General features: G+C 45.0%; 2 protein-coding genes across 3 annotated transcripts; one reads left to right on the top strand and one right to left on the bottom strand.

Moving 5' to 3' along the window:
• Positions 1 to 36: 36 nt before the first annotated feature.
• LOC110835100 (dicarboxylate carrier UCP2) lies at positions 37 to 22,888 on the bottom strand. 2 transcript variants are annotated; one of them, XM_022074996.2, is made up of 9 exons: positions 22,776 to 22,888; positions 8,199 to 8,347; positions 7,832 to 7,964; positions 7,128 to 7,258; positions 5,795 to 5,904; positions 4,760 to 4,978; positions 2,243 to 2,383; positions 963 to 1,104; positions 37 to 617 (listed from the first exon to the last, which is right to left on the bottom strand). In XM_022074996.2, exons 3-9 carry the CDS (start codon positions 7,946 to 7,948, stop codon positions 512 to 514), a joined length of 966 nt encoding a protein of 321 aa, XP_021930688.2. In that variant the 5' UTR covers positions 7,949 to 7,964; positions 8,199 to 8,347; positions 22,776 to 22,888; the 3' UTR covers positions 37 to 511. The 2 variants fall into 2 exon arrangements, with proteins under 2 accessions (XP_021930688.2, XP_021930687.2); XM_022074995.2 differs by lacking the exon at positions 22,776 to 22,888 and adding an exon at positions 11,605 to 11,734.
• Vdup1 (arrestin family protein Vdup1) lies at positions 14,518 to 23,810 on the top strand. Its single transcript, XM_022074994.2, has 6 exons — positions 14,518 to 14,687; positions 19,852 to 19,968; positions 20,467 to 20,684; positions 20,994 to 21,176; positions 21,498 to 21,683; positions 22,707 to 23,810. Exons 1-6 carry the CDS (start codon positions 14,564 to 14,566, stop codon positions 22,878 to 22,880), a joined length of 1,002 nt encoding a protein of 333 aa, XP_021930686.1. The 5' UTR covers positions 14,518 to 14,563; the 3' UTR covers positions 22,881 to 23,810.
• The last annotated feature ends 380 nt before the right edge of the window (positions 23,811 to 24,190 follow it).

Raw genomic sequence — 24,190 nt, 5'->3', positions numbered from 1 at the left:
GGATTGCAAGGTTATGGAGAAGCAGTGTGTGCAATCTTAAGACAACAAAGTGAGACTTTATTGGTCAAATATAACATTCAGACTGATGATTATGGTTTTCATTACCTTATTCCTACAATAAAATAAAAAATATATTTATTCTCATTTAACACACTCAAAGGTTTAGGCTGATCTTTATGACCACAGAATACGCTATTGAGGGTATACACCATTCACTTATTTCAACAAAGTCAATGTCACTTACATCACTTTGCAAGAGATACATTCTGAAATTTACAATACCTAATATCACAACAGGTTGTCATGGAATTGCCATCTACCAGAACACAAAACTAAATTGTACGAATATCAGACATTATTTGGTTCTAATGAAATCCAATAACTTCCCCACTTACCTTTGTTCCAAAATGCAATAGTCAAAAGAGATCTACAAGTGCTACCAAAATCATGTAATGGCAAACTTCACGATATCCTCTTGGCTTAAGTTCAAAATAACTAATAATTTGTGCATTCAGTTATGATCCCGGCGCAAGTTGGCGATTGTAAGTTTAAACTGCTCATATGTAATCCACATCACGATGTTCCAAGACACCAAGCGGCAAAACGATGGAATGAAGCTGCAACATTGCGACACACAACTGTACACACTTACCATTACAGAACAGTAAAATCAAAAAGGTTATGATGCGTTGAACATGTAGCTTGGCTGGGGGAAAGAGTTTGGCAAGGAAAACTCTGATGGTCCAGAAGGAGGTGCAAGGATTATATTAAAATATATAAAAGGGAAATAGGTTTGTGAGGAGGATGGAAATGAGAGTTGGGATCACATTCAACAGTGGGCTTTGATATAAGTAATGCTGAATCTTCAAGTTCTATTAAAAGAAGTTAAGCAGTGAATTTTCTAAACAGTGGCCATAATGACATCTTGCAACAAAAATTATGTGTCATGAAAATGTACAAACCCCTTATAAAAGGCTGCAGGACCCTCCTGGGCAAACATGCGCAGTGAGCACTCCACTGCACTGCGGTACTCCCCGGGCGCCGAGTTCATGTAGCGTGTCTTCACCACGTCAACAGGGGATGCGGCAACAGTTGTGCAGAATCCTGCAGCAGAAACAAAATTGGAAAACGGATGCATAAACAAAAATATAATGAAGTTAGTTTTCTTACGGAGATCATTTTACACACACAACCTAGAAAAATGTCAAACATTGGACCATATAGACACTGTCCTGAAGATGGATTCATTAATGCACTACAAATTCGACAGCAGGGACTGAGATACACAGAACCAAATTTTTATGCAAGAGAGCAAATTTCCTCACAGACACTTGAACTACAAATTTTCCAAATTTAAGTCAGAAGTGTTACTATCTAATCTGACCAGCCATTCAATTGTCAAATGCTTTACCATGAAACTTATATTTGCGACTGCAATTCAGAAATGGGCTCCTGTTTCTCCATGATAAACCATGCATTAAGAATAGACTGCAATGTAACATGGGGTTTTACTTTCAGAGGCACCAGCCATATGAAGTGAAAATTCCCTTTGCTCACTTGGATGGTTATTTCTTTCATAACATGTTAGTCAAAGTGAGTAAACATTTCTAACTCAGATGAATGTTTAATACTTGCTTTAAAACTAGGTTATTCATTTTCAGATTAACAAAGTTCTACTCACTAATAGAACAGAAGATAATTTATTTACAGTCCATAGATCCTTCATATGCCCAAGTCAAGGATGTAGAACATGTCATTACACAAATACAATATTTGTTTTTGATACAAATATAAATTACACAGTTATGACATTAATTTACAATCAACTAAAATAATTACACAATAAAGAATAACCACTACTGAGAATTTTTAGTTCAAGTGAATTATTCTATGGAGTAGAAGGGGTTGGTTGCTTAAATTTCTTTATTTTGTGATTCAGACTTTGCAACAGGCTGCTTCACTGCTCCACACTAAAACACTGTCCATAGCTCAAACTACGCAGCATCAAATGATATGATGGATAGTGAACAATGCATTCAATAAGAAGTGGTCATAGCCTAATTTAAGGTAGTGCCAGGAAAATGAAGTATCTCAGTTGGGAAAGCTGGTCTCCACACCAAGGTTTGAAGTAAATACCTCCTAGACATAAAGCAAGAGCCACTTAGCAGTGACGCTCGATCTCCGTGCCCCCTGATTCAACCGTGTTCTAGACCTATATAAGCATGGCGAATCGCAGTTGTACCTGCGATGACAGCTGAGGTGAAATGACAGGGCACCGAATCCTTCATGAGATTGTGCTGCAAGATCAGGTCCTTCACTACATCATAGCACACGATCTCGGATACATTGACGATTGCATTGCGGCTCACATTGGGGAATGTTCCTGTGCCAGAACACAAACATTATTACTTCATCGCTATTTGTCATGACATGCAATGTGACATCAGAAAAGAAACCCCGCTTACCTGAAGCAAGTGGTGGTGTCACGCCAACTAATGGTGCAGGATAGACAACAGCATCGTGTCTTCTGTAGGAGAGAGCACACATGCTGCTTTATCACTAGTGCCAAGCACTGAACACCAGCCTTAAGCACCAAGACACATGATAAATTGACACAGGAAGTCCCTGAGTCATGAACACCCGATTTACAAATAAAGTTGCACATAAAAATATTTCAAAAACACCATCACAAAAAAGAAAGCAGTCCTGCAGGTTTGCATGGGGAAGGGGTAGACGTATAGCTCCTATTCTTGAATTTGGCACTAAATAGGGGTGAGAGGTCAGCGTCAAGCCCCGGCGATGATTTACCCCCAGGAAAGGACCCCGGTACAAAATTAGATAAGAGGTTGGGTGGGCCCAAGAGCCGGTCTGGACGCAGAGGATAGAGGAAAAATCCGCTGTCCCCGTCGGGGATCGAACCCTAGTCGTCCAGCCAATAGCTAACCACTATACTGACTGAGATATCTTGGCTCATCAATACAATCACAAAAACACTAATTCATAATTAAAAATGAGCTGGTGCTCTCGGGAAATTCTTGTGGAAACAGAGCATACTGTGCCAGTGCAAACAACCTCTGCAGCTCTTGGAACATACCGAGAATTCTCATTCAGTATCTCGACAGTTCTTCCACCTTTCCATCTTCCCCTAAGTAAATGTTTCTCGCCATGAAACACCACTTCTAGCGATGATGGCAGCACCAACACTCAACTAAATATATGTTGCACAGTTTAACTGTTTTCTTTCTTTACTGGTAGTACGGCTGTACTGTTGTTTTTAGTATTATTCATTTCAAATTACTTATCGGTCGAATAGGCTACTATGGGGTTAGGCCAGTCAATACACTGCCTGGCTGCAGGCTGACAGGTAACCTCCACGTAATGTCAACACTGAGAAATCACCTCACACATAATCATGATGCAGTGATTAAGCACAGGGAGAACTTTACCTCTTACTGGGGACAGACTTGAGATCCTATCATTATAACTATGGGAAACAGTTTTGAACAAAAGACTTATAAACAAGATTTTCAAACACAATCTGTAACTAAGGGACTTCCTGTTCACTGATGCTTCAAGCGTAATTCTTGATAGCGTAGTCAGACACGCTAGATTCAATTTCTGACAAAGATGTTGTGAGTTCTGCTTGCAGCACAGCAGAACAGGTGTCGGAAAAACCCATGGTTCTACTTGACAGCTCTCTCGTGGGTAAGGTGGCTGGAACATGAAACCTACCTCTCACCTCCTTCTAGCGGTGGACCCGTACCTCCGCATCTCCCACTGTACTTACACACGAGGACAACTTTACCTTCTGTGCCTCTAGTTTCATAGTAGTGAGTACTGAACCATAGCGGAGGCTTTAGTTTCCATGACTTTTAATGGCAAGAAAGCATGCAGAAAAAGTCTACTGGATCTGGCTGGCATATGAGCAAAGGACTTCACATAACCACCAGGACCCTCTCGGAGGACATAATAACTCTACCATTCTAGTAGCTACAATTTAGGGTTCTAATTATAAGGGTGCATGACTAAACATAATGTTCTAACTTTTCAGTGAGAAAATGAGAAAGCACTCAGAAAAATCTACATTGAATCCAACCATAATCACCACAGAGTGGTAAATAATACAAAAGATGTACAGTTTCCTATTCCTTTGTTCTTAGAACCCAAATTTGATGATAAGTAAGAATGTGTATTTTTGGACAGAAATATACAATCATACGTGTCACGATAAACAAACAATTTTGTTACTTGAGTAAACTTTATTTTAAGAAAAGTCTACATGCAAAATGGGCTCTTACAAACAGCTGATCTGTTAGAAGGCGGTTTTACTTGCATGTTAATATATTGGCACTGAAGAGTAATCTATGTCTTAATGGATTCAATGAACACACAGTGGGAAAGCCATGTCTGTTCTCATGGTTCATCTCCAGACATATTCTATGCATTTCAATAACATCTGGGAATGGAATCTACACTAAAAATTATTTAACTTAATTTGGTTCATACCAGTCAAAGTAATCTTTCACTGTGTATCAGTATGGAAAAAAGAGAAAAAATCTTATTCGCTACGCAACTATTCAAAGAAGCCAGTAACTCTGCCAATAATACAATTTACGGCTCTATGCAGTGTAACATCTGCAACGCTGATTATTTCAGTAATAAATTAATGAGAGAAACAAAACTGCAATATCATAAATTTGGACAACGCCTTTGAACTCCTGCCACCTATGTCTTGTATGGAAGCTGAAGTGTGCCTCACCTTTCCAAAGCCCACGAGCACCCTCCAGCTTGGCGATCATTCGGTACGCCTGCAGTGTGGACTTGTAGCGAGGGGCTGTTTGTGTTCCCAGCGCTCGCTGCTGCGCCTGAAACCTCACCTTCACAACATCAGTGGGCTGGGCCAACAGAACGGCCAGTGCGCCTGTCGTGAGGCCGGCGGCAACCCGCGTCCCGATGTTCAGTCCACCGCTGCGGTTACCTGAAATCCATGCCAAAAACACTGCTAACACAGTGAAGTTGCCTTCTCAATTTGTTAATATTACTAAAGGTTATAAATGGGATTCACCCAGGTATCTGCATGTGATGTCTTGGGTTGGCACCACTGCAGTTTAAAGTTCAATTTGCACCATAGAGAGACTCAGAGTGAAATACTGTGTGTTAGTAGTCCCAAGACCCTACATTACATAACATGATTATTGTTTCACAGTAATTCCACCTTAACGGCTACATTATTTCCCTGCATGCTGCCCTATTGTAAGTTACACCAACATGCAAAATTTCCCATTCTTATAATTCACTCTTGAGCCATAGTGAGGTGTGCGTCCTGCCATGCGCACAGACTGTTCGACTTCCAGTTCAAACTCAGCGCAGTTCGCGTTTCTTTCCGAGTCCATTTAATGACACTTTGGGAACCACAGCACCAAATGTAATATTAATATAAAATATAAGGATGTGGTGAAAAATGGTCGTACCTATTTCAAAGTAATATCTCAGCATTTGCATCAAGGGTCTGACAAGAACAACAATAATTACATTCTCTGCATCAAGATTAAAACCCACTACGTTTGAGACATCACTTCTGGTTTAAGAGATGCTGTATCAACTGAACATGTGATCAAGCGTTGAATGGCAGGAGCACTGTGAGTGATGAATTAGGAATGGATATGTCATGTTATAAGGTAGAGTCCCAGCTCTAATTTTTAGACTTGCAGTGACACGATAAAATGCAATGTGGCCATTGGTGGCATCATGCACAGAGCACTGCTTAGCGTAACTGGCTGTGGCCGCGGCGTACCGTCTAGCAGTTGCTGGTACAGAGTCTTGACAGAATCGTACAGTCCCAGGCGGACCGAGGCAAAGCACATCTGGCGCTGCAGTCCGGCAGACAGCCCGTTGTACAGACTCCTGCAATGAGAGCTCATCCAATACCAGCACAGCAACTTGGCCCCCACTCTCTCATGTTAAGTGACACGCGACTAGTTGTGAGCAACGCGCGACACAGAAATGTGCACATAGGCGACGTTTTCTGTACTGTACAAAAACACGGGAGAGGGAGCATTTCAAGTAACACTAACTCACATCAACAAGCAAGTGGTAAAGATGGGAAAGGAACATGACAACAGAGCCACCCTTCCACCTATTTACTTTTCAACATCGTACTATGAATAACATCAACATGGCGATCACGCAAAATTTTCAGTGGCGCTCGACTTAACATACGATATTTAGTGTGTTAATAGAGCTTTTGAAAATATGCACTATTTGATAAGTTAATTTTCTTCTGTAGAATATGAAATTTCGCAAATGAAACATCACATTTAGGTACCGACATTTAATGAAGTTATTTGGGCTGCAGTCTGTTGAGTTGCAAAAGTCATGTGGTCATTACCAATGTTTCAAGGGAACTGCCACCTCCACCCTGAATACAGATGCAGCAGATTTCTCTGAAAAGTTGGTAACCACCCACACGAGTAAAGATGTCACAATCCAGAGAACTACAAACAAAACTTTCACTGTCATGAGAACCTCAAACCTTTTATTATACAGAGTCAGAATCTGCCTGACACTGGACTGAACTTCAACGTCTCGATCATCGGATCAAGTCCGACACTTAACCAATATGATTTTGGACTGGAAGCTTACGGCCCCAAGCCAAGAACAAGCAGCATCTGCCAATATTGGTCTTCTGGGTAGTGATGCTGTGGACCTGAAGAGCGTCAGATCTTCACCAACAAGAGAACCTCAAATCTCATAAGGGCTGTTTCCTTTCTGCCCTCTCTCTCGCATGTGTGAGCTACACCCGTCTTCCCCCCTTCTTGTGGCCAAGCTCTGGTCCACCCTTGCATTTGCCCAATCCCCTGGCCAAGGTTCTTCGTCTGACGTTCCCACATCTCAAACCGCTTCCTCACAAGCTGCAAGCACCCCTGAAATGTCAGTAAACTTCCACAAGACTAAAATGTGCAACGACCCAGAGGACGGCCATCTCCACACTCACTGCCAAACCCAAAATCTCACTCACAAAACTAGAAGGTTGAGGCAGCAGGGGACTTGAGAGGGCAGACATGGAACTGAGTGTCGCTCGTCAGTCTTTTCCAGTGCTAGCTTGCACATCTTGCCGAGTTTCATACCTGGCGCCCTCTTGGCGTGCTATGGTGACGATGGTGTCCACCAGGCCATGGTACTGCACTGCACGGGGGGGCCGCACCAGCAGGGCGCTGCCAGTGTTCACAGTCACCAACGCGCGCCCCTCACCCTGGATCTGCAAACAGTTTTCACAATTTTCAGTTGTGGCTCGTGCTTCACATTCCAAGGTACCAGGTTCAAGTCTTGGCCTGGAGTTCATCCATTCTAATTGAGATTTTCATTGTTTTCCTCAGTACTTCCATGAAAATGCAGGGGTCCAGTCTGTGCCCTCCAATCCTACTTCCTTAACTCCACTTGAATATTATTCTCCCATTTCCACCTAGATCTTCCATGGGAAGTAAAATACAGGTAGCCCTCGATTTACGCCGGGGATGGGTTCCTGGACGAACCGGCGTAAATTGAAACTCTTTTATAATGTAAATCAATGGGATGTCCCAGCACCCAATCATTGACGAGTAATCTAATGGCATTACATTTAAAGCTCTGAAATAACGTAAATAAAATAAAGTCTGGAGCCCCATCTCCTACTCCCAAACAGCAGCACGGACCAAAGAGATGGTTAGCAGTTCCTAAAGGCGTCTGAATTCAAGATATAAAATGTATTTAGACCTCTCTCAAGCCACGGTGGTTGAGGAACTCCATGACAGTCGTCAGTGGCGCCGAAATCTACCGTCGGGCCGTGTCTTACCTGTAGTCGAACTTTAGCGGTGTCGAGAGGAAAGGAGGCGAAGTCAGCAACGCAGGCAGCAGAGCCAGCTGTGAGCAGTTTGATTGCGATTGGGGTGTCCAGGTCGGCGGCCTTCATGATCGCGCCAGCAACACTGAAACAACACGGGACGTCCAGAAACCAGCCAAAGACATCGCAGCAAACACAACCCCCACACAAACTACACTGGAAATGCGACATCAATGCTCTGGATGGCGAGAGATTCACGTAATTAACTCAAAAATATTTCTTAAATCGACTCGAATTTATATGTTGTAGGTTGTAAATTAATTTAGGAAACAAGAGATCTAATCACAAAAGTCGTAACTGTCGGCACGGAAACGCTCACCAGAGTCAACTGACAGGACGCACTAGAAGAGACGTTCTCTGAAGTCCTCGCTGAATGACAACTTGAGGCAGAGAGTGGCCTGATGTTTGCGCCAATCCGTAGCACCGCTCAACATAAGAGGTCTGGAGTGTTGTCGACAAACCATACTCCTGTACAGACGCGGCACGACATCACAAAAGCTCACAGCAGAGAATGATAATATTAAAATGGATCGTGAAGGGATAGATTCTGAGGTTGTGGAGTACATCAACAAACTCAGGACAGGCACCAGTGGGCTTTTGCGAACATGTTAATGAACACTTTTGTTCCATAAAGACACAAGATTTGACTAGCTCCGATCTCATGCAGGACCAGAGATTCAGGTTATCTGTGTCCAATGAATCTAACTGAGTGGACACTCTCCTGGGTCGTCATGTTCTGGGTTTTGACGACGTGTAGAGTGGCAGGTCATCGTTTCGGAGTAACGTATTGCCTCCATCTTCAGGGCTAAACAGTCATGGAGTTGTCGTAACAAGACATGCATAATCCTGCAGCCAATAAGAAGCTGATGGTCACTCAGCAAGCTAATAAACTCCCTGCATGGATGTTCATTACCGTGTCCACAAGAGCTCGCCATTCTCACATAGGAAACCTTCGAGGTTCCTTTCAATATTATTCTCCCATCTACGCTTACGTCTTCCAAAGAGGTTCCGACCAGAAACTGCACATATTTCCTATTTTATCTCATGCATTCTACAAACCTCGTCCTGCTATCGACATGATAAAACGGAGAGGAAAATGACACGAAACTGTGTCAAATTTTCGTAATGGAACCGGAGACAGCGCCAGGTTTTACTGTCGATGACACCGCCTGACATTCATACTGCCTGCCTCACAGTAGTGACGGAGAAGTTGCCGCTCCAGAGCGGCGTTTACGGTTCAAAAGAATTCAGCGGGTCACCACGACACAACCGAAAGTCTCACTTCATACAGCGGGAAGCCGACCTCGACGCAAGAGTTCGGGACGTGGCACGCGCAATAATAAACATTACCACTGGACTTTAAAAGGTCACATGCCAATTTCGATAAGCGGTTTCTGAGAAACGTCCGATGCGAGCTCTGAAGTGGGGGTTCCTATGGCTAACTCGCGGGCTAAAAATTGAATCTGTTGGGGTGAACTGCGGAGACGTGAATGTGCGTTCCCATTTTACGCACGAGAGTCGAGAGCGACTGCTTCTAAAGGAAGACATCAGATAAATTTCTCACGATTGCAACGGCCGAATCTGCGTGGCCTCTCCCTGCAGAAAGGACCAGTCCGGGGCCCAAACCCAGATCAATAAACTGACATCGGCTCGCAACCTCGGCGGGACCCCCCCCCCCCGTCTCTTCCCCTCACCCCCCCAGGGCGAAGAATAAGAAGAGGAGACTGTTGAGACTCCTCACCAACGGCAACAATTTACCGACGAGTGCATTTCTCTGCTGTTGCACTATTAAGTCACGAGGCACTGACCTTACAGTGACCTTGCGGAGAAACGCTCGTCAGCTGTTCAGCAAGGACATGGGCGGGGCTCGACGTGACGTCACGTGTGAGACTTGCAGCAGGAAAAACGAGAGAACAATCGATACTTGAGTGAGTCATCGGTCACACCTCCGCCCGTGTCCCTTCAATTGTCAACTATTCACGGCGCGTTCGACGACTGTCAGCAGTCCAGACTGCACAGCGTCGGATCACAGGATACGGTCTTAAAGTAGCTCCTGTCAGGCGGTTCTGTGGATAAAAATGTTCTCGGCGAACGTCAAATATTCGGTTCTCTGCCCCGCCCTCGAATTCGAAGCTATTAAAGGAATTCCCCGGCTTTTATGGGATACGAAGGTTTGTCACTGAGTTAACAAGCGGCCGTATGTCACTCCTTTGGCCCAGATATTCCCCTACGCTCAGTTATCAAACGTCCTGAATGAATCTACGTTCCTTCCTCAGGGCGACACACGAGATTCCTAGAACCTAACCTACGCCACGGCACTGCAGACGCCTCGTCTGGGTCTGGGTCGATACGCGCTATCCGGGGTTACCCTCGCCAGCAGCATCAGCGTCTTCACAACAGTCCAAACGTCGACCATGTTCCGATGATTACTATCGCAAATTTAGTTATGTCATTCCACCAAATATCAAACAGCAACTAAAATATTGTACGGGTAATTTATCACGTGTTAACATGGCGACGGCGCGAAACTTTGGGCTGACATCTCAGTCGTAGTAATTGGAATTATACAGACAAATTAATTTACAGTTTCTGCTAGCCTCATCAGTGGGAGTCACGAAAGTGGAATATTTTTTCTTGCGCGAAGCATCCGTTGTCTGGCAACGAGAAGAGCCAGGTGTATTTATAAGTGCGGCCTGTCCGGTTCCGTAGCGGAGTGCAGAGTACAGGCTCTGAACACGCACGCACGCATTTTGTCCGCATTATTCCGGAGACAACCTAAAAACGAATTCAATCGGATTCGCCTAAAAACAACTGCTTCTTGGCGAGCTACTAGCGTTTCGAAGAATTAAAGTCTGGTACAGCAAACACAAGATGGACGGACAGACGCTGAAAATCCGTCGGAACCCTAAAATAGAGATTGATAATAAAGCCGGGAAGGATCACGATTTCAGTGCGCATTAAAGGAGAGAACTCGAAAAACCTGTCCATTTATAAACATTAATGTTTCCTCCGAAAACGAATACGTAAGAGTACCTATGGAAAAATTGTAGTCTCGCCGTTCTCAAAACACAGCAGGTTAACTCAAGAGGTAAGTGCCTAAATTTCGTTCGTTCCTGAGACAGAGAGAGAGAGAGAGTGTCCACGTCCCCAAACACTATCCGTCCAAAGAATCATAAACATTTTACATCAGTGAATCTGCCACCTTTTCACGCCACAAATGCTAGACGGAGCTTACCCAAAAGTCAATTCACCCAAACAGCTGAAGGCGGTCCTGCGCACTGCCTCACCAACAGCTCGAGGTATCGATTACTGAATGCCAAGGAAGTGTGACCGTGGACTGTCATGACGTACTAAACGCCACGCTTTGTTTGAAAGAAGTTTCCTCCATGACCAGAAGAATTTGGTTGTCGATCAAGTCATTTATAATCACACTGCCGATAACAACGAACTACATATTTTATAATAATTATTACAATAATAATTGAGTCTACGGTGTTTGTAAAACCACTGTCAACACACCGACAGACAGAACTGTCGGCCAGCTGTACGCAAGGACCACCCTCACAACTCAAATATTTGCATCTCGTAGCACTGCTGATGACAGGCCACCGGAACAAAACGCCGCTGCTAAGCGAGTAAGAGCGATGGCGGCTTGCACTTTAAATTCTAGAAATACCGCAAAAATAGCAATCTGCACGCCACTGATGTCATGCAACGGTACTTACTGAGCGCTGGGTCCAGGGAGAGCAACTGACGGCCGCCGGCCTCGGCACCGCGCCTTTATAGCGGGAGAATGGCGACGCGACCTGCGCGCAGTGGCGGGATGTCCGTCCCGCCTACCCACTCGACTCGCATCACTGACTGAAACGTCTGTCTTTATCAGCGCCTCGAGCCAAATGCTACTGTAACGCCACGCGATTAACCCGTCATCAGGGCACAAGAAATCTGTCATCAGATGACATATTCCACGGAGAATCTGTTATCTAAATGCGAGGCTGTGAAAGAAGACACTTGGAACGACAACCGGGTCGATCGGACATAGGCCAACCGATATGCAGGGCAACTCGACGGCTGATAAGGAGAGCGAACTACTCCTAGGAACGAGCAAAAACTGGAACTAGCAGGTTCTAACACTTCGTCTGTTCATGCACATTTGGCGAGCAAAGTTTTGTTGGTCGATTGTAGAACCAAAACGTTTTTGAGCGGTGGCCATATTTTAATTTTCCGTCTTTCTGAACAATATTTGGCGAGTTTTGGTATTAGCGGTGTTAAATATTTGGGTTCTGCTACAACAAACACTTAACAATACCTATGGCAGAAGCCTCCCTCTGTGGCGTTCCACCCCGTCCGCGAGCCTGGAAAATACCAATCGACAAATGTCAACCTCTCGAAAGTTTCCATGCGTAAACACGAAATGGAAAGTTTACATAGGACCACAGCAGTTAACACGACCAGATTATCCTGTCTCGGATGGTCTGTCCAGGAAGACAAACAAATCTCTTTCAACTTTATCACGGCTGTCGGATGCGATGTTGCGCACTGGTCGACGTTTCGGAGCAGATAATTACTTCTCTCATCAGGACGACTGTGCATATCGAGGTGCGTAGTCTTAAAAGTGCCAGGACGGCAAAATACGCTACAGCAAAAGATCGCCGATTATCGAAGCTTCCATCAAAGAGATTCATCCCAGTTCACAGAGGAAAGCACCGCTTCACTCCATGAGTACACGAAGCTTTCCCTGAGCGCGCATTATGATTCTGACCGTTGGACAGACGAGTGACTCGGCTCACGGGGTTAAGGCAGCCGACACGGATCCATTACCTAACACGGGGCAGAGCCCTCCTCAGGAAGCCAACAAAAAATCGCAGTCTTCGACGAAAACTTGAAGTTCATAACCGCGTTCACAAGAGCCTGCCAGTACAACCTAGCGTAAGCGAGATGAATCCAATCCACGCCCTCAAATCCCGCGTTCTTAAGTGCGCATTTTTAACTCCCCTAAGCGCGTGAAGCCATTTTGTCTTGCAAGTGGTTACCTAAACCTGTGACTTTCCCCGCCAGTACTGATGCACCGGACACAGACCTCGAGGTATCGAAGTTCAAACAAAGGCACGCGACGCAGTTGCTCTCGATCGAAGTTCAGGGATCGAAGTCACGCCAGCGATGGTCACGTGTCTCACAGCAGCGGCTCCTGCCCCTCTCGCTTTGGCCTCTCGGAATTGCAAAATCAGGTGGATACCACTGTTCTCTTATTGGACACGAAAACACAAATTCTTAATCACGTCCACACCGCTTGTAACGCAACAAACTGTGTTCATATTTTGGTGATTTGTTGGCTAGTGAAGAGTGTTTTGAGGAATGTTTCATTTTCAAGGCGTTTCGCGAGTTGCCATCTATTGACAATTTGTTTATACCTGAAGAAATAAGAAATATAAACTCCCGAAACGTGGTGAATGTACCACCTCCGGCGACGGACAACATCGACCATAAAGTACCAAAGACAAATCCATGAAGGTCGCACGGCTTTAGCGAGAACCAGCGAAGCGTAATGCTGACAAATGTTCACTTACGTAACAGCGAAGTGATAAAGTGCAGCTGGCTGCTCGCCAGGAGCCAGCGCGCGACGCGGTAAAGGCGAAAGGACGAATGTGCGTCGTAAGACGAGGCACGAGAAATAAGCAAAGAAACTGATAAGGAAACGCCATCAACGGACGAGGATATCGTGACACAAAACCGGCCACTACACTCTATTTCTGTATTGAGCCACTTCAATCCAATCTACGCCCGTCCCCACATCTGCCAGTTGCATCTGAACTACGCCATCGCAATGTCATATTCTCTTCCTCACGCGTGCTACATGAGTCGTCAATCCCACCGTTCTGTACTCGTGTCGAATAAAAGACGCGAAAGACCTGGGCGCGGTGACGAGAAAAAAATCCCTACCGCAACCAGAAAACGAACCCTGGTCTTCAGACGGCAAACATCTGCTCGCTGTCACCTGAACACGCCCTTGAGTCAGTGTTCGCCTCGACCAGATCGCACCAACGTGGACACTGTTCATCGCCCACCGCAGTGAATGGTGCTGCCATCTGTGTGATATGAACGTCAATGTCATTCACAAAGACACTGCCAGAAGGAAGGAAGTCGACAACAGCATAAGTTATACTACACGCATTGCACTGATGTCGAAGAAGTTGCGGCCTTTAAAGGCGCTCAAATAGAAATGAAAACGTACGACGCTTTCAGGATCTCAATCCGCACAGCGTCGAATGATGGGACTATTATGCTTGAGCAAGGATGTGGAAGGAAGCGGTGGTGACCTAACTCGAGGCACTATCCCACAATTTCCCTGGAAGGAGTAAGAAAAATCATGAAGAACCTCGGTGAGAACAGCCGGCCGCCAAAACCGATATCTGAACCAGGAACCTGCCGAATACGATGCACCGAATTTCTTAAACAAGAACCTAAATGCAGACAAAGGTGGACAGCCCCTCCAAGCGACATAAGTCTGTACCATGAAAAAGTGTTCAACTGGCGTTATACAAGTATTCTGTTATTATACGAGTGGGCAACATCGCAGAGCATTTGTTCCGATTGAGCCACCGAGGCGACCTGCTTACAGATGGCAGCACGGGCGGTGAGAGCCATTTGCCAGCCCAGTCGGTGTGAGATGGTGCCGTGGTGAAGATGGCCGCTCGGAAGTTGCTCAAGTTTCTCATCTTGTTCGACAACTCAAGTCTCCTGTACTTCCCGGGCCAGTTCCTGAGTGGCAGAGTTCTGGTGGAACTGGAGGACGACACACCAGCCCTCGGTAATGTAACGGCATGGCCTAACTAAAGCCCTCACACGACAGCCGGTCCCAGGAACCACGAACGGGTTCGTAAATAAGCTCTCAACCGATGCACATGAATATTTTTGAGATCGCTTCTTCGCAATGCTCTGCTGGTTTCAAAGTTCATTACTGCTGCACGGAAAGCCGCATTACAGGAGCAATAATATAAAGTTCGTACGAAGTAGAGTCGCGAACAGATTAAGGTTCGTATAAACCCACCAGTGGACCGTATCCTGAGCCGGTTCAACCCACTCCACACAACTCTCCTTTTTACTTGGCTATAATACGCAGCGTCAACACAGACGAGAAACGAGAGACTTTAACGCGAGAACAGGCAAGGAACTTAAATTGCACATAACGTGATAAAACTTCGCAGGATGAAAGCCAATGTCTGAAGTGTCCCTGATAAGCGAGCTTTACTTTCTGTCAAGGGAGAAAAATCGACACGTGAAGACGTACCATGCAACGAATCACTTCGCCAAACAAAGCTTGCCTGAGACGCGCGCACTACTCGTGTATTAACAACATGGCTACTCTCTTAAGCCATTAAGAAATGTTAGGTTACGTTACGAACTTCAGCAATTATTATCACTAGGTAATTTTACCACAGCCGCGGTGGTCTAGCGGTTAGAACGCTGGCCTTGTAATCCTGGGGTCTCGGGTTCGATTCCCGGCGGTGCCCGAATTTATAACTTGTGTTGGGCAAGGCCCGTGGTCTAGGCAACACGGAGTTTTCCTCCGTGGCATCCCAACAATTACTCCATTCACACACAGAAGAAGGCAATGGCAAACCACTTCTGGATCATCTGCCAAGAACGTATATGAACAGGTCCCAGTCCGAGAAAAGGATGGAAGGATCCTGTTCATATGGACCTGTCGTCAGACAGAACACTAAATAATAATAATAATAATCATTTAAAAAGGTGGCTCGCAATATTCATGGATTATAGAACTAAATATGTATACATTTTCCTATGTAAGAAGTCACATTTCGATGACAGGCGTAAGGTATTAATAAAAAACAAATTAGCCTATTTATGGGACCACAGTTCATGATCTTCAATTCAACTTAAACACACATCTTAATTGCAACTGCGTCGTAACTTATCACTGAAGTAATTATAAATTAGCATATCAAACACACGAACTCCGGCACAAACGCCCACTCAGTACCAAAGCTCCGGCCTCACTGAATTTCAAATATCGATCAATACAACTGGCAACTCGATTTATATCGATAAAGAACAACACGACCGAAAGAAACAATAGAACACAACGACGACGACGCCGATAAAACTTTCCTATCGACTATCGATTTAGTGCACGAACGACTTATGACTGTTTCGACAAGTTTATGGACGCTGGGGGAGGGGGGGGGGCTTGTAGGAGATTTCGTGTTATGGAAATTCTTTGCAAATATTAATATCGGCGCTTTCGTTTGGTTTGGTGTGAAACTGTTAAACACGGAAATTCTAGTAGGGCCATACGGGAGATCCCGTTGTACAAAAAAGGCTTCACTTCCGGTTACCACTGGGCTTTGAAGGGTTGTGAAGCGAAGTGGACTGACATGCACAGGTGAGCGAGGTAATGCATTCGTATGACGTAACGCCCAATGCTTACCTTGACGATAAGGTGGCTCAAGGCCATAATGACACCCACAGCACATCTCAGTGAAACCTGTCGAAAACGGAAACATGCCTTCATGGGAAAATTGCTCCGGTAACTGGAATGACAACGGACTGGAACTAGTACTTGTGTGCACAATGCATTTCGAAATTATTTACCCTGACATAATTTTGCTACTCTGTCAATCTCTCTCCTAATGTTTACCAGAATTATGTGACCTCAGCGGTTGATGCAGCGTCGAAAGAACGCTACGGGTGTGCTGCGAGCAGATGAGAGAAACCGCGAGTGATGTCAGCGAGAATCAAACCGCGGTACAGTCACTTTCGTTATTGCGTCACGACGAGATTATTAACGCCCAGTTACGCGCGCAGGGCTGCCAACTGTGACCATCTGCGTTGAATTCACGACGGATCGTCCCAGAAAAAGCACGCCTCGAGTTTCGCCTGTACCACCGTCATCAGAGTTGATCTTTCTGAAGGCGAAAACTGAAATATGATCTCACCCGATTTCAGTCTGCGCCCTACTTATTTGGGGTCCATTTTAATATTACCCTCCCATCCACAACTTGGTCTCTTACATTAAGCAAAGAGCACAGACTGAAGGTGTTTGAGAACAGGGCGCCGACGAGAATATCTGGACCGAAGAAGGAAGAAGTATCGGGTCGCTGCCTCCATCATCAGGGCGATGGTGGAGGCAGTATGACCTCTGAAACGTCGGTAAACTTCTACCAGACTGCACGGCGCAACAACCCAGAAGACAGCCATCTTCAGACTCACCGCCCCGAAAACCTCGGAGCCTACGTCGTTACGGTGGTTAATAAACGAAAGGGCGGGGGGGGGGGCATGGAGGAAATGAATCCACATACAACATCGTGGTGGTACAGTCGCAGGTAAAATGGTCATTTAAGAGACTTCAATGTAGATGACAGGATCTCAGAGAAACGGAGTCTCAAACGAACATCTTCCTCGTTCCACAACACGAGAGAAATTGTTTGAGCAAACGAATAAGTTCCAGCCATTCACGGAGGAACCTGTTTGACAGGTCCGCGCTCTTCCGGGCCGGTTTGCCATAATCTGACCTGGCCTCGGCACCTTCACCACGAGGTGTAAGCAGAGCAGGCCATGCATGATGGGAGCGTGATTGTGACAGATGAACTGGAAAGGATCGGGAAGGAAGTGTACTGTTCTCATTGCGGGACCTCCCGGCGTGTTAAGACTTCGAAGAAGGCTGAATTCTGTATTCAAGTATAAGTTTGCCGACGTTTCAGAGGTATTTGCCTCCTCATGATAATGGACGCGCCTCTGAAACGCGGGTCATCTTCGTTCTTGCCGCCCTGAGAACCTCATATTGCACCGAAACACTTAATTCTGATGTCTTGGAATGAAGCGCTCCACGCCTTTCTGCGAGAGTCGATCCTTTTTAGGAGCTCGGAAGAAGCAAGTCAGGATCGCGTTGGGGAGGGGGCAGAGGGGGGGGGAGGGGAGGAACTACTGCGGCGGCTACGGACAGAGGAAGGTAAGGACGTTTTCGGAACAAACGGCAAACATGGCAGCCGAGCGAATGACTGACATTTACTCAGGGCACCAACCGCAAGCCTAATGCCGGCCAGCGTCTGTTCGCGCCATTGCAGAAATGACGTCACAAACAACAAGAGAAAATTACGCGGCGAGCGTCTACAGACAGCATGGGCGAGACATGTAGCACGAAGGCAAATGAAGAATTTCCCTCAGAATTTTCGTCGACGATCATGAAGGGAAGGGATACCTAGACGAGTGGTAGGAGGATAATATTAAAATAGGTTCTGAAAGTACGTACCGGAATCTACCAGTCAGGTTACGCGCGAGTCGTGAATTTCGCGGTTCTACAAAAGAGGGCAACTTCTCGACCAGATGAGCGACTGTCAGCTGAACAACAGTTACTTAAACCTGAAACTTCGGGGTCGGAGTAGCCATGACAACGCAAAGGAGCGAATGGGCACGCGGTTCTACTCAACGGTCCGCAGCAACACGCGAGCCTCCGACGCGGATCCTTGACACAAAACCTCGCCGCTCGCCCCAAGGCTATCGAAAAGTCCGGGGTTCCTGCCTCGTCCCGTTACCGACAGGTCACGGTTCTTAATCTTCCCTGACGTCACTTCAGGCCTGCCAACACCCCATCGTATCAAGATGATTCTGTCTGCTCGTTTACGCTACCGAACAAGGCGAGGAGTGTGTTCAGAAAACGACTGTTATATTTATACAATTTCCATTCTTGAAAAGCTACAAATATCTCGCGTTTGGCTGAGCACGGTGTGCCCCGTGAAGTAGGCTGTTAGATTTGCATCTGTAGCAAATCAACAACGAGCCTCCAGCTACCGAAAAGACGCTTAAAAGATAACCGACCTTGACATGACTCTTCATTATTTTAAACATTCACAATCGAAATGTTACGTTCGGTCGCGCGCAGCAATCACTTGGCACATGAAACGAAAAGCATTACAACCAATGAAATTCGTTTGACTGACCACGTGACCAACGATTGGTACAACAACACACAAACGAACAGAAACAAGACTTTCACCCGTCGGCGTGTCGTAATAACGTAACCCCGTTTCGTGTGGTGTAACTTCAAAATGTCAGTCGTCAAACCTCAGTGTTACATCGGTCCTTTAGAGTTTAGCTACGGTGTATCAACTAACTACGCTATTTTAAATAAATGCGGAAGAATGTAGTGTGTATGCACGTGTCCCAAAATATACGAATTACTACTGAAGTCTTTGCAAACGAACGGTCGAAGCGTGCGGCTGCCACCTGCACCCTCATTAGGAATGGGTGGAGTTGTCTCCACGCCGCTATACTCCTTCGTGGCTCGGTGATTTGACACAGGAAAGTCTGGGCGAAAGTACCGGCTGAGCACGGAGAACGTTGAACCGGACAAAAACACGGAGCGGTGTGGTTCCGCCGAGGTGAACCGCGAACCAGGGCTGCCAACCTCGCATCACGCCATGGTGCTGCTCCTTTCCTGACAGTCCCTCGGCTCACCACAAACTCCCCTGCCTTTAATGGAGCCCTGCAGTGAATCCAGTCCGAAACCTTACATTCCGTTTGTTTAAGACCTCCAAACTGATGCATTTCCTTCGGGCTTTTCCAACATAACCTCTCGCATGCAACATAAAACCAACAAGAAACTGTCCTCCAAACTGGGGGCTGGATGGAATATTCAATGAAAACAGCCAACATCTTACAAATTTACACAAATCTTGAAGGGATGGCGAGATATGCAAAGAGTGACTGAGGAAGTGCATGAATAAACTCATTGGGGATATCCTAATAAATGCCTCGATACTGAGTTCAACATGTTAATTACTTCCATTGTAATCTCGACATTTCACTGTTTGTTTCCGTGTGTCAACAATTCTCCATCGACTGCTGAGGCCACTAAATCTGCAGGAATGGCCATATTATGACAATAACTATTACTGTGACCAGGGCTACCACAACTATGAGTATCGCCAGTCATGCTGAAACATGTGTCACAGGTCTGCATTTCCATGTGGTGGGGGAAGGGGTGGTGCGGCTCCGAAGTCAGCGACAGGAACGCGTGTATGACCGGGAGAACTACATTGATTTCCGCATGAGGCTACTCGGGGAGCCGGGTGAGTCACGTTACACTTTGTTAATCCTCTAAATGGCTGCTCACAGATCTTGCAAAAGGGCGGCCCAGAAACCAGCAACAACTTGAAGACAGAATTTGGTGCATCAAGGACTTGTAGCTGATGAAGCATGTCTGACAGACAAAATTCTGCTAGGAAGGGGTTGGTAGTTACTTAGCAATTTTCCCCGTTGTACCACAAAAATGTTCATCACCACCAGCAGAAAGCAGCCACTGGGTACTACCACACACCAATTCTATCAGACGGCTTGAAAAGCATTCGAGTCGCAGTTAAGTCTCTTTACGCAGTAACCTATGTAAGTATGGCATTACAATCCAACCCTGACGATGGAGACATAGACAGTCTCTGGAGCGACGGATTGCAACTCATCACCTGCATGGACAACTGCCTGAAGTTCAAGCACCTTGAGTTCTATGACAACAGGGAATAATATTTCATGTAATCACGGAACACACCGCCTTCAATGTTTGTCTGATGCAGGTCAGGGTGCCGTTCTGCTGTCCCCTGGAATCCACAGCTTCCCGTTCAAGCTTGGCTTACCACTGGGTTTACCATCAACATTCCTGGGGAAACATGGCTGGGTTCAATACTACTGCAAGGCTGCACTGCGAGAACCAAATGGCCTGACACACAAGAACCAGCAAGTGTTCATCGTCATGAACCCTATTGACCTCAATCTGGAGCCTCCCATTCTTGCAGTAAGTTAGACATAAGTCAAAATTCTTTTTCTCCATATTTAACCATGCTTAACTTTCATTTCAACACCAAGCAACTGACCTCTGTAGTCTTCTGGGTATAATTCTTCATTGTGTTTTAATAGTCTTCGCACAGTTTCTGATAGCGCTGCTAAACTGGCAACATCAAACAAAGGATCCATAAACTGACAAACTGAACAAGCACTAAAAGCATCCTGTGGCACCGCTCCCTTCTGTCCTTGCACCAGTTACAGCTCCGTCTGATTCTCATCCATAAGACAATCACCGATGTTCTGTTTGTCACACTGGCAGCAACCATTTCGGTGTGAGATTGAACACAAGCTGGGAGTAAGTTGTGTCAACTCTGGCCCAGTGGTATGTCGCGTGGCCCTTGACCGGGGTGGCTATGTGCCTGGAGAAACAATCGGCATCTCTGCCACGGTCTACAACAAGAGTCGAGTCACCATCAAGGGGACAAAGGCTTCTCTCACTGAGGTAAGAACTATTATACAATTAGCGGTGTCAGGTAGAATCACTATCAACCAAAGAAAGATTTCTCTCACAGAGGTAACTGAATAGTGTGAATCGAGTCACCAGCATGAAATAAAGTTATTACAATATAGCTTCACAATTCTTACGTTACTTGAATCAGATTTAACGATGCTGTTACACAATTGCAGATGTTAACGAAGTATCACAAAAGACCAGGAAATGATAAGCAGTAGTGAATAAGAAAGAATGAGGCAAGTGAAGATCCTACAGCAGAATTTGGCTGTACCTTTATTACCCACTATTATACCGACCTGTTTGTTACAGACGATACAATATATGGCCCGCAATAAAGTCCTACAAACTGAGACAAGGGAGCTAGCGTCACTGAATCGGGGCAAGATACGACCTGGAGACAGTGACGAATGGAAAAATGAGCAGTTATATGTTCCGCCCCTCCCGCCTACAAACCTGCGGGGCTGCCACCTCATCAAGGTTCAGTACGACGTCTATGTGAGTCCGAGAAAACTCGAACAGAGTTACTGTGGTGCAGTGAGGACTTGCTGAATCTTAGACTGGCACACTTTGTTACATCAAACAACAACAACATGCAACTTCTTTTAACTGTCCCATCACATAGCAACAGTGAGAGGTTAATGAGCAGTGAGGTTAGGTTTTCATGGTATGGGGTCTTGTTAAACACATATTCAGCTGGTCACAAAATTCCTTGTTGGTACATGGAACCACAGGTCAATCAGCACCAGCACAGAACTATGGCACCATTCACTACCAGATTAATCTATTTCGCATCCACCAAGACACATATCAATGTTATCCTCCAGTTTATTCTTAATTTCTCATCTGTTCTCTTTCCATATTCTGTTCCAGTCAAAAATTTTTATGCATTTGTTGTTTCTTCTAGCATGTTAATGTCCTATTCATTTCATCTTCGTAGCTTTACTTGCACTGCTAATAACTTTTCACCAACAGTACAGATTATTCATTCATCTAAGGAACAAATGCGTAAATAATTTTGGTTTTTGCATTAACGTATAAATTATAAACAATAATCAGACAGAGGACTGTCATCTTCTGGCTTGTGGTCGCAAAGGTGGTTACCAACATTTTGGAGGAACGAATCACCTGCATCTTTTACCATGTGGAAAGAGATTGTATGTTCCTCCAAAACACTAGGACCTACCTACAAGACCACAGCGTAACAACCCAGAACACCACTATCAAAATTGAAACTGCCAAGAGAACCTTAAACCTCAAAATTTTGGACACAAACTTAAAACAAAAAGATCACTTGGAAGACCTAGGCACAGTTGGGAGGATAATATTATAATGTAACTTGATGGACTATTAACTTCTCATTAAAGGATTCACTGCAGGGAGTTAGCTACACATTAAGACGAGGCAAGTGCCTTAATGAAATTAATAAAGTAGCCCAACACTGCCAAACCTGTTAATAATTCCATCACTGGTCCTGTTGCTGTAACAAGAGTTCAACTGGGCTCAATTTTGCTGTTACAGTTCATCATTGATCCAAAGAGCTTCGAGAAAGAGATTAAACTACAGCTTCCAATTATGCTCGCTACTTACCCCCTGCGCTCACCAGATGGCACCTTGCACCGCAAGCAGGGCACGCACTATCCATCAACATTGCCCATATTTCGCCCGTGGCTAGATGAGAAGAGTGTTGAGTGACGAAGTTTCTGCAGGAGAAACATAAATGATATTAACAACAGAGCCAGCGTTCTGAGTTTGGGATTTGAATTCCTGTCCTCTGGCATATACAAAGGAAATCAACCAGCCACTTCAACAAAGTCCACTTGCCTACAATCTCGTCTCATCTCTCTCATCCGCTTGTGTCTTGGCTATACAGCAACACCTGTAAACGGCACAGTTCATATACTGCCCAAGAGCAGGGCCATTAGAATAAAATAGATTAGTATTTATTTACATTCCACAGAACTTCACAGGCCCAAGCCAAGGACGATTATAAATTAATAATTCCAGACCATGGTGAATGTAGTCGCAGCATATTTTAGGATAAATTATTGTTTTTACCTGGATGTACTGAGGAAAGTCACAAAAAGTAAGTTAGGATAGCTAGTGCGTGGACCAAGATTCAAATCTGAGACCTACTAAATGTAAACCATATGATCTAACCGCAATTCTGTCCACTATAAGGTCATAAGGTCAGACCTGAAGTTTTTTTCTCTAAATTATGCAGTTGAAGAGGGACTTCATAGGGCACTGCTGGTAAAAAAGACAACAACACAAAATAAGACGCCTGTTAACCATTAACCGATTATATGTATCAAGTGCTAGAAACATTTCTCTACATCTTGCAGTATGGTTCCTCACCAGGCAGTGAGAAAAGTGGGCAACACTGTATGTATCTAACATTGGAGTATGATGTTATGAATCCAGTTACATCTGCCTTCCTTACAGACTGAAGCCACAACTTGTAATATCTCTGCAATGAGTGTATTTCACAAGGTTAAGAGCCAAAACTGTTTTGCTGGAAGGTTGGTATAACTTCCATTACAGCTTGATGTATAGAGAGATTAATTACCATATATTTTAGAAAGTATACATAAATTAATATTAATAAAATTTCTATAGCTGTTAGTATTTGTATTATCATATGAACCTGCACCATTGCTTTATCCCTTTTATTCATTATACAGTTCATCTTAATGAGACAGATAATGAGCAACACATCACCCTGATGATAGAGGCAGCAATGGCCTCTGAAATGTTGGCAGGCTTTTAACAGACTACACAGTGCAGAAGACAGCCATACCGGCTAATAAACTGTTTGAAAATGTGGCAAATAAAAACTGCACTCATAATAAAGTGAAAGAGAATAGAACATTTTGGAAATGCTTACCATCAACTTTGGCTTTTGGGGATGAGCCACATCGATACAAACTGTAATTTAACTGATTGCGTAAAGTAGCTATGAAACTTGGTTTCTCTCATTAAGGAAATAACGTGCACTGAAGCTG

This window comes from Zootermopsis nevadensis, unplaced genomic scaffold, assembly GCF_977971745.1.
Source record: "Zootermopsis nevadensis isolate Lab colony 2312 unplaced genomic scaffold, Znev_1.0 Znev_ptg000004l, whole genome shotgun sequence".
In the NCBI taxonomy this organism is placed as follows: domain Eukaryota; kingdom Metazoa; phylum Arthropoda; class Insecta; order Blattodea; family Termopsidae; genus Zootermopsis; species Zootermopsis nevadensis.
This window is presented reverse-complemented; position numbering and strand designations above follow the sequence as displayed.